This window comes from Oryzias melastigma, linkage group LG11, assembly GCF_002922805.2.
Source record: "Oryzias melastigma strain HK-1 linkage group LG11, ASM292280v2, whole genome shotgun sequence".
Taxonomy (NCBI): domain Eukaryota; kingdom Metazoa; phylum Chordata; class Actinopteri; order Beloniformes; family Adrianichthyidae; genus Oryzias; species Oryzias melastigma.
This window is the reverse complement of record NC_050522.1, coordinates 15,360,902-15,372,471: the sequence shown is the minus strand read 5'-3', so window position 1 is coordinate 15,372,471 and position 11,570 is coordinate 15,360,902. Positions and strand designations below refer to the sequence as shown.

At 38.7% G+C, this 11,570-nt stretch overlaps 1 protein-coding gene across 1 annotated transcript in view; it reads right to left on the bottom strand.

Moving 5' to 3' along the window:
- The window catches only part of mylipa (myosin regulatory light chain interacting protein a), a 10,868-nt gene extending 10,109 nt beyond the window's left edge, over positions 1-759 (bottom strand). Inside the window, exon 1 of the mRNA XM_024294571.2 lies at positions 476-759. Coding sequence (XP_024150339.1) covers positions 476-562 — 87 coding nt within the window. The 5' untranslated portion in view covers positions 563-759. The remainder of the gene's footprint in view (positions 1-475) is intronic.
- Between the last annotated feature and the right edge of the window lie 10,811 nt (positions 760-11,570).

Here is an 11,570-nt window from a genome sequence, read left to right as displayed (position 1 = left end):
GCACCGTTTATTATTCATATATTTTATAAAAATAAATAAACCCAATAGATTTATATACAGCTGTATAAAAGATGGAATTTAAAGCCCTTTTGGAGTGTTTGTACCTATAATCATCAGAAATAAAAGTTTAGAAAAGTTTCTCCTGCAGAATGACCTATAGTAACCCCGGACAAAGCCTCCAACTAAGCTCTGCAGAAAAGTCACTAATTAGCAATTTTCTAATTACTGTAACAAAAAAAAAAGCATTCCAGACACGAGAAAATTGAACATTTTAGGTTTCAAATTTAACTTTATGTAAGAAATATTAGTGAAAGCTTTTATTTTGGAGGCGAAAAATCAACACGCGAATCTACAAACAGGAAGTTCTAATAAACAAACAAGCAAACGGGGAAAACTTTGTTGCCTTTAAGTTATAATATTTTATACATAAGAGATTTTTTATAACATATTAGGGTGTTTCTAGGCTCAGCTTTACCTTATTGAGACAATCTTCTCCGTTCGCCTTCGCGTCGACTTGCACTTCCATCACCACCGAGTCCGGACGAGTCACGTGGCAAAGCATTTTGGTTGTTTTTCGTGGGTCTTTGGTGTGCCACGGGCTCAAACAAACAACTTTCCTGTCCTCCTAAAAACCGTCACGTCCACATCAATCTTTCTTCACGTTCAGACGCTTTCACTGTGTGAGCTCACTCCGCTGCGCTCCCCAGCTGTACCCTATCTCAATGAAACCTCCGAAGAACACCGCCCACTGACCAATCACAAGCCGCTTAAGTACACCTCTCAACCAATCAGGAAAGCTCTTTCCGTCCACACGTTTCTGTTACGTTGAGGGCGCCCCCGTGTGGCCAAACGTATGCTTCTTGTTTGGGGGCTTTTCACTGACCTGAAGTTAATAAATTAGACATTTCTCTACCTCCGTAAGACCTGACGGTGAGTTTAATGAGTCGTGCTGTTCGCCTTTCTGTTCACAACATGTAAATATTGCATGAGAGTACAGTCCAAAAATAGACTTTTATGAGATGGAGAGTTTTACGGTTTGCTTGCTTTTTGATGCTCACATTAAATTTTCATTGAGACTTATTTTGTTCCAACCTATTTTACTTTTTCTATACAGAAAAAGACTCAAACAAATGCAAAATAAGAAACTTTACTTTAGCTATTATTAGACTCTACAACACCGTATGCACTGCATTTTAGTGTTATTTATTATCCGTTGTTTTTATTATTATTATTTGTTGCATTTTGAGCTAAAGCAAGTTTCTTATTGTAGCATCAAATTTATCTATCTTTGTAACAAACCTGCAATCTTTCAATCAGAGGTATCATGGCCACCCAATGCTTCATAATGCATTTTAAGGTCTTTAATAAACATTTAACTAACACCTAACGCATTAAATAATATACTTACTAATGCAAAGTAATTCATAAAAATGGATGCTTTATGCATTAACTAACATTATTTGTAACATTGTGCAACTCGTGTTTTATATTCTTTGGATCCATCCATCCATCCATTCAGCTATAGCTAAAGGTTAACTTTTAGGTTACAGTTGCATCCAACTGTAAGCTTTAAAAAAATATAAGTCTTATCTGCAAAACTATTACTATACCTCAGGCCATGATCACACTGATGCCATCGTTTCACAGAGACTGAATATTTCATCCTTCTCCCTCATCACGCCCTCAGCCTCCACTTTTTTCATGATTTATTATTCACAGCTTTGTGATAGAAGGAGCCCGGGCCAGAAGCCTGCAAAAAAGCTGCAGTATTCTTATTCTTCAACCATGGTTGCACGGCGTTCAGCCAAGCTCATGATGTGTCTGCCAGGGGGACATATTAGAGTCAAGACAGAGTGCTTTTCTTCATTTCTGCCCTTCTTTGTGTTGCATCAGTGACTCTGATGAAACCTGAGGTGATGCAGAACAACTCAACAAAAACAATAAGAAGAAAAATACTCCACTTTTTGAGTTAAATTCTATTTAATGAATCTAAAAACATCTGAATACATTTATGTTTGTTTAAATAATCAAATCTAATCTAATCACATCGAAAAAATGTCAAAAATGTTTAGAAAAAAAATAATCTGGAAGCAGCTTGTCTTAGTACAAACTTTGGTTAATAATTAGTCTTTTGAATTCGATCCACAGCAGCAAACCCAGCATGGCCTAGTTCTCACAAACAAAGTAAACAGAGTATGGAATGTGTTTCTATAACTGGGTTGAATGGTATGGTTCTCATCTGGTTTAAAAAGGTATTTGCAGTTTACAAAGGGAATTAAGTCTTTTCAAGCAATTTATTATAAAACTCAAATTTATTGTAGATTAATTAAAAAGTGTAAATTGTGTAAACTGTGAAAAGAGCATTTTGGTCAAGTTTTCACTTTATTGTGAGTCCATGAATTTTATGAATCTGTTTCTAGTACTGTTGGCGAGCATCTTACACTGAGGTTAATCTTTAACATGCCCCTGAATGTCTTGTGATGAATGTTTAAAGATACTAAAACTACAAAAGTCGAGCCACAATAGCTTCATTTGTGGAAACATTTTCCCCCTTTTTTCTCATACAACAGGGCAACTTTTGTAACTTTTTAATTTGCAATCCATTAAGTTGCTAAAAGTTCTAGAAAATGCTAATTATTGATCATCCTTTTCAGAAATATAGACTTATATAAACATAATTTGCCTAAACACTATTTCTCAGTCCAAATCAGAATAAATAACTTTACAACATTTTGTAAAATTTGAATTCAAAAGTGAAATTAAATTCAGAAATCTCATTTGACCTAAAGTTACCTGAGATGAAGATTTGAGTGAGTCAGCATGGAGGTAATCCTGCAAGAAAACCTTTCAAAAAGAGATACCAGTTTTACCGGTAATTATGCTGGTAATTATATCTCAGTGTTTGTGAGAAGCTCAGCCAGCATGAGGTCATTGCCGGTCGTCCCTTTGCCCTGAGGTGATGTAATTATACAATGACTGTGTGTCGCAGGAAAACGTCTGAGCTAGTTGTTATCAGAAATATAGCATAGATAGCAAGATTGTGGCAAATAAAGTGTAGACGTGGGATTTTATTCGTAGTGAAGACACAAGATTACCACTTTTTCCCACTAGATACTTGCTGTAGTAAAAAAAAAACTGAGAAACTGAGATTAAAAACTTTTAGTAAAAGTTCTAGTAAAACAAATGACTGAATTCTGCTTTAGTCTGAGTTAAGATCTTGCTTAAATATAACATGAGTGAAGCTCTAAAAGTATCTCCAGCTTGACAGTTTTTAAGCAGTCTAGTTAAAGAAGTAGTGCCATCTAGTGGTGTAAGCCTTTAATTGCAGTCAAATAAATTTTATCTGTGCCATCAAGAGTGCCTTCGTAAAGTCCAAACAATGTCCAAACAGCTTGAATTTTGGGGAAAAAAGATAAAAAACAGTAAATTATTAATATAGCGATAAATATATATTTATTTAATTTGAATGATGAGTACTTACATAGAGGCCCTGCGACAGACTGGCGACCTGTCCAGGGTGTACCCCGCCTTCGCCCTTCAGTAGCCGGGATAGGCTCCGGCACCCCCACGACCCCGAAAGGGAAGAAGCGGTCAAAAAAAATGTATGGATGGATGGAGTACTTACATATAAAAAGTACTTCTCCAAATGTTGTTTACCATTCAGCTCTTCTCGTCGGGGGTTGCCACAGCAGATTCACACAGGTAATTTGGCAGATAGCTTTGCACTGGATGCCCTTTCTTACACAACCTTAGATTTTTAAAGAAGGCCCAGGCAGGCAGTAGCGTGAAGGATCTTGCCTGGTTTTTCTTTTTTTGGCTTATTGTGCCCCTGGGAAGCAAGCTCAGGCTTCCTGCAAGATAGTCCTACACTTTTTGGATGACATAATATTCACATTTTAACTTCCTTCTCTGTTGTATTTTTGAATCCTGTCTGCAACTAGTTCTTTTAGTCCCACTCCAGTCATCTTTTGATCTGTTTCAAAAGTTTTCCTAGTGGTCTTTTAATTACGATTATTCAATTTTTTTGCTAAGATGAATACAAATCTAACATTTTCTAGTACACAGCCTCTGCAGAGCAGCATTAGTTCATTGGAAATTCACCTCTTAGTTGTGGGCAGAACGTTTGTTTGGTGCAGAGCGATTCTGTCCCCACTTCCTGTCACCCGTCTCCTGCTAGCTTACAGCCTCTCACAACCCCAACCAACATGACTGGCAACAAAAATGGCGAGCAATATTGGAGCTATCCAGCCGTATAGCTTTAAACCAGATTCCAGCGGACGAGGAAACAAAGACGTACAGGGATCTATTTGTCTACAAGTGGATGCCTCAGAATGGAATGGAGGGAAGCATGAAGCATTTTTTCGGCGACTCCTGATTCACAACAATTTGAATGAAGAAATACCCCCAAAATGCTATTTTGAGCTGAATTTTTTTAACATATGTCCTTCAACATCAGATAAAATACACAAGAACATGTTTCAAACACCCAAAAACACAGTTTTGATCAGAATGGATCTTTAAAGGCTTACTTTCAGGGAAGCTTTTGTGTAAAACTTTTGATCTTAAGCTCAGAAAAAGGCTCAAATATTCACATCAACTCCTTGAATGTACCAAACTCCCTCAATAACTAGAAAACTGATATGAACATTTTGCATTACAATGAATGGTGCTAAAAGAAAAAGACACAATCAGTGGAAAATACCCTAAAAAATGTGTTTTGTGCATTTATACATGGACAAATACTAACTAGCTTCTGCACATCTAGGTCAGCTTTTTCTTTCATTTGTGCACAAACACAGAGCATTTGCAGCCTCCTGGTTTGCAGCTGGGTATGACATCCTGCGAAGCGACATCACTTTCCTCTAAGGCAAGTCACTGCTCACTCGACTGGAGCGTGAACACATAGCCACGCAGGGATTTCTGTGTGTGGAAATTTGTGTGGCATGTTTGTGCACGTGACACCGCTGCGTCATCGCTGCCCAGTGCCACAGCCAAAGCTGTGCCTCTTAAAGCACAGATTATGTCAGGAGGTGCCATGTTAGCAGAGCCGCTCCAGTATTTGTTGTTATTTTTTTATTGTTAAATGTTAGTTTCGTTTGACCTGTTCAGGGAGCAACGAGAACGACCGACAGGAGACAAGTTGCTGGAAGGTGTCTGCCAAAGCATGAGGAGAGACCAGAGGGCAAGGAGCTGCTCTGACTTTGAGGAGGACTCGGATGATCAGGAGTCATCGTGTGGATGTTCGTCAGATGAAGATTCGTCGTCGCTTTCTGATCTGGAGGAAGACAGTGCGATGAAGAGGAGTCAGAGGTTCTGCAAGTCTTTCAGTTTTGGGGAAGATCAACCGTCAAGGAATGAAGACGAACGTTCATCAGACACCTTGGATGAAGCGCCACCTGCTGAGGTGGTGGAGTCCGACGTGAGAACCGAAACCATGCAAATGGAGAAAAAGAAAGTGTTTTGCGAGATAAACCAAACCAGGTCAGGCCTGTTCAGGCCTCAAGAGTTATGGCTGGCAGTGGCGAGGTGTCTTTCTCTCCCCTGGCTATCCATCAACAGACAAAGCAAGCGGAAGTTAGCCTATCAAGTAGATTTGGACCAATCAGAGGACACGCAGTCATCTGCCAGCTCAACCAAAAGCTCCTCAAGCACTTGCACTTCAGACGGCAGGGAAGAGTCAACTTTGAAACAAGAGCAAGAAGATGTCAGCGGCAGAACGGGAAAAGCTATTCGACCCTTTCGTCAAGAAGTGTCTCGTTCCTCTCCAAGAGTACCAAGAACCAGACAAGTGACAGACTCGGTGTGGGCTTCAACGATCCTGGACAAAGAGATGTTCCTGAGAGTTGAGCTGGTGGATTCAGGCAAAGACGGGGATGACATACGTTACCGGGCGGAATGGACGCTATCAGAGAGAACGAAAGAACTGGCAGAAGGAGTCTGGCTCTCCAGAACTCAACAAGTCATGGACTGACCTGTTAGCTTCACATTTGAGACTCCACAATGTCTAGCTCTAAGTAGGACTGTTGACACCGGATGAGTGGTCCAAATCTTCTCAGTCAGAGTGACCCTTGATAAGAAATTGATAGATTGAGGAACTAATCAGCCCAAAAAGCGTTCCATGATGGCTGTGTCAAATGCTGCAAACTGATAAAAATGTACTTAATCCAGTACAGTGATATGAAACTGCTGATTGAGGGTTTTTGCTCATTTTTCTCCTCATTGCATCTTTTACAGAAATTTTTAAGGGTATTTTTATTTCAAATAGTGGCCCTGAAGCACAGCTCATGTGTTAAAAGTGTTGTTGCTTTGGCCTTTTTTATTTTTTCTAAGAGTGCGTAGCGTCAAATTCTTTTGATGTTGCTCAAGGCTGAAAAATAGTTTTCTTTAAAAAGCACAGAAAAGCTATTTCCAGAAAGGATATTTTAAATTTAGCTTGAATGATAAGCCTCAATTATAAGAGTTTATCAGAGTTTTATTTGAAGGCCATGAGGTAAAAGCAAGAATTACTCAGTTGTGTTTGTCCTTGAAATGTTTCAGCATAATCTAATTTCAAGGACTTAAAAATACCAGATCATGGTGCCTGAGACATGCAGGTGCACAGCTTGAACCTTTTTAATGCCATTTTGAGGAAAATAAAGACATTGATGCTTTGAAAATGTGTAATTTCATCCCTCATAGAAGTGTTTTTTATGTAGTCCATTAGCTACTGTCTTCTTAATTTGAATAAATTATTGCATTCTCTGTGAATAAAACCCAGGAAAAAGTAAAGGATATTAATGGTGGGAAGATCAGGATCTTCATCATTTTGGGACCATTTCATCTGAGTGAAATTGTGTGTCCACATTTTACTCTCCCTTTGTTGCAGTTGACCAATCAAGCAAAACATTAAAACAAAAGCTTCTTGATGTTGGTTCATTTCACATTTTTGATCTTTTCTCTTCCATATTTTTAAAACCACATTATCTGGTTGTGTGTACCAGTTAGTTTCTGATGCACACCAGTTAGTTTGTCGTGCACACCAGTTAGTTTGTCGTGCACACCAGATACTGTCTGATGCTCACCAGTTAGTTTGTCGTGCACACCAGATACTGTCTGATGCACACCAGTTAGTTTGTCGTGCACACCAGATACTGTCTGATGCACACCAGTTAGTTTGTCGTGCACACCAGTTAGTTTGTCGTGCACACCAGATACTGTCTGATGCTCACCAGTTAGTTTGTCGTGTATACCAGATACTTTCGGATGTACACCAGCTAGTTTCTTGTGCACACCAGATACTTTTTTATGCACACCAGTTAGCTTCTTGTGCACACCAGATAAATTATGATGCACAACAGTTAGTGACTCATGCACACCAGATATTGTCTGATGCACACCAGTTAGTTTGTTGTGCACACCAGATGCTTTCTGATGTGCACCAGGAAGTTTCTTGTGCAGACCAGATCCTTTCAGATGCACACCAGTTAGTTTCTTGTGCACTCCAGAAGGTTTCTTGTGTACACCAGTTAGTTCCTTTTACACACCAGAAACTTTCTGATGCACACAAGTTAGTTTCTTGTGCACACCAGTCAATGTCTGATGCACAGCAGTTAGTGTCTCATGCACACCAGATACTTTCTGATGCACACCAGTTCGTGTTTCATGCATATCAGAAACTTCCTGATGCACACCAGATATTTTCTGATGCACACCAGTTAGTGTTTCATGCATATCAGAAACTTCCTGATGCACACCAGATACTTTCTGGTGCATACCACATAGTGTCATAGGCATACTAGATACTTTCTGATGCACACCAGACATTTTCTGATGCACACCACTTAGTTTCTCGTGCACACCAGTTACTGTCTGATGCACAGCAGTTAGTGTCTCATGCACACGAGATACTGTCTGATGGGCACCAGTTAGTTTCTCGTGCACACCAGATACTTTCTGATGCACACTAGTTAGTGTTTCATGCACATAAGAAACTTCCTCATGCACACCAGATACTTTCTGATGCACACCAGATACTGTCTGACGCACACATGTTAGTTTCACATGCACACCAGACACTTTCTGATGCCCACCAGTTAGTTTCTTAGCATGCCAGTTAGTTTCTCATGAATACCGGTTACTTTTTCTTGTACACTAGTTAGTTTCTAGTGTGCACCTGTGACGAAGAGGCTGACACATTAGGATCCATGTGCAAACAGTTTAATAGAACAGAGCACGGTAAGACATAAACAACGTCAAAAGGCAGGCAATGGTCAAAACCACAGAGGCAGAGGAGCGAGTAAACAGGCGTGGCTCACAAACACAGAGAATCAAACTAGGAAAACCTGCTCCGACTGATGGGTAAACATAACAAAGACTTTCCAGGTAAGTTAAGGGTGGAGTGAGTATAAATGCTGGTGGTTCTGATGAGGATGATGACGATCAACTGTGTGTGAAGAAGTCTGGAGCGGTGGCTGGTGGGAGTTTTAGTGGGGAAGGGGCTGAAGATGGTTAGTATTCATGAGAGGGGTCCCTCTGGTGGTCGGAGGAGGACATGGCTAAGTGAGTCCTGACAGCACCAGTTAGTTTATTGTGCACACAAGATATTTTTTGATGCACACCAATTAGTTTCTCATGTGTACCAGATACTTTGTCCTGCGCATAAGCTAGTTTCTTATGTACACCACATACTTTGGTTCTGGTGTGCATGAGAAACCAGTACATTTTGTTTTACTTCCTTGTCCCTTTAAGGGCTCCCTAGACACGCAATTCATTTGAATGTTGAATTTTTTTGCATGGTCAAACTTTGAATATTAAAATTATTATTCTACTTTAAAAACTAACAAAAGGAAGAGCCTAACAAAATACAAGAAAGGATTGTAAAGAAAACATTTATTTGCAGATTTGATAGAAATATTTTTTTAAAGTGAACATTAATTAAATTTTGATAAATTTTTCCTCTCAGCCCTGTTGGTCACTGCAGTCTGTCTGTTCCTGACATGCAGTTATGTTTCTAATAAAATCTCTGCTTCATCATGTGGGTGGCTTTCAGATGGTGGACCTCCTTCTACTTCTTCTCTCAGAGCTCAAAAATCAGATCAGTTAAGTCAGAAAGCAAGATTTGGCATTAGCCACTGGTGCCTCACAGAAATTATTCATTTTTTAAGTTTCAAAAATGTTAGTAAGGATGGATTTTGGATGCAACATGTTTCATACAGATAGTATTATTCAGGCTTTCTGTTTTTGTTATCTATCTACCAGACAAGTTTATTAAACTTAAAATCCATATTTTCTACATTTTTTTTCTTCAAATCATGGCCTTATATTGCTAAAACGATCATATTTTATGTATTTTTTTGGTTTAGTAGTAGTGTTGCTGGTTGGTCCATAATTCCCTTACATTTAGCTTGTTTTGATATTTTTACCCGACATACCCAGCATCGACTTCCCCTTTCATTTCTGCTCATCGTGTTTTGTTGGATGCTCTTGTGTTGACACTCACCGTGAGTGGTTCAGCAGCACAGCTGTGGGTCTGTTTGCTGAAAACCAAAAACAGAAGCAGGAGAGACACTCGGCAAAAAAGGAGCACCTGACTCCACACGATGAATGACAGCTGTGTTTGTGTGTGTGTGGCGTTCCCTGTGAGGAGGACAAAGGGGGCGGCGATGAAAAGGCTCCAGCGCTCACAGTGACGATGGAGCTTAGTCAGCCTTTGATGACTGTCACTTCCATCACTGTGTGGGGTTTTTTATATCACAAATGTTTGGCTGCCTGGGTTTTCAGCCTCCTGCATGCTGACTCGATGAGTGTGTGTTTCTGTGGGTGTGTTCTGCAGAGAACGGTTTCATTCTAGTGTAACACTAGCATGATAAATCGCTCTCTTAAGACTACTCATGGTTTCTTCCTGTAGTCAGCAGCACTTTGGATTGGAGCAGAAATTTTCCTCTTCAGCACAAATAGATATCCATGTTATGAAAATGCAACAAATATGTTTCTGTCCGCATCATTATTGTAGAACTTATTTATCTTAAAGCTACACTCATTGAAATAACTATTACTAAAAATTCAACAATAATTAGCTTTAAGAAATTTATTTTATTGTCATTTATTTACTATTATTGCATCATTTTTTTTAAATCAGCTAGAAAGCTTTGCATTGTTCATTTCTTTACAAGCTATCTCCAAAACTGTTTGTGTGTATGATGATTACATAAGCAGAGATATTTTTAGACAAAGTCCTTCTAAAAAGAGATGGAGGATCAAAGGGAGTAACACAATGTGGACGTCGTGGAGTAAAATAAGTGGGATTATCTCTAATCTGAGTCATTCCTATTACTGTGGTTTATGTAGAAATATATATTTCTACAAATGTGGTGAGAATTTTAATTTAACCCTTGAAATGACTGACGATTTCACCAGTTTTGGGAAAGAAAAGAATATTTTTTTCAATCCAATTAGCATCAAATATTGGAAAATATATGTAAAATTACTGCACTCTGTCCTGTTGGGAACCCCAAAGTATTTGTTTTTCACTCATTTGTATTCAAAAAGTGCATACTTTTGTTATGTTATCAAATTTGAGGATTGTTAGACTTTAAAATTTGTTTATAAACATTTAGAAAACTAAACTTAATGTGTGAGAATTGTGATCTTCGTAGTAAATTTCTTTGGTTTTGTGTTCAAGTTACACTAAGACATGATACACTATTGTTGTCGACATTATAGAACAGTTTTATGTTCAAATAAATTCTTTGGACATGAATTAAATCTAACATAGTAGCACACTTGTTTTCAGATTCTTCTTTTTGTTATCACTCTGTTTCAGGTTTTTTCTTTTTAGCAAGTTAATCTATTTGTGAAATGAACTTCCTGTCAATCCCCTCTCTTGCATTTCTGTCCTTTTAATCATAATTTCTGGCAAAGTGGCCTACAAAGATACAGATAAAAAAGTGACAGGATGGCTTGTTTTAGAAATGCTGACTTTTGAGAATGATTTTCATGGAACTCTAGAGGGAATCTGCGACTGATAGCTGCAGGTTTTTATCTCTGCACAGCTCAGGACTTCAGGCTCGGGGGCAGAAGAATCCATCACTTGTGAGTCTGTGTGCACATTCTCTGTTAGACTTTTTCTTGTCTTAGATGTGTCGCTCATATCTGTTATCATTCCTCTCTGTGGTTTTGAATTTTCACACATTTCCGACAGATTAATTTGAGAGCTCTGATGTATTCTGTGATGTATTTATTCCCATTTTTCCAATTTCTAAATAAATTCAGTATTTCGGTTAAGTTGTCCACCTTAAAATGTATCTTTATCAGGTTGACTCCTCCTGCTTCCTGAGCATTATGCAGGTACTGTATATATTTAACACAGATATAATGTTATCAGTGACGCTGATAAAACCACGTCTTGTCTTTTGCCACGTCTTACAACTTAAGCAAGAGATTGCACCCTAACATGCCCAGTGACATGAAAAGCTGTTAAAATTCTCCTTATCAAATCTAGTTTAGTCTGTGATTAAACCAGCATCAGGTCCAGTTATGTGCTGCTCAATCTGTCAGATTTCTGTGAGCTCAATATCCAGATTTATCTGCAA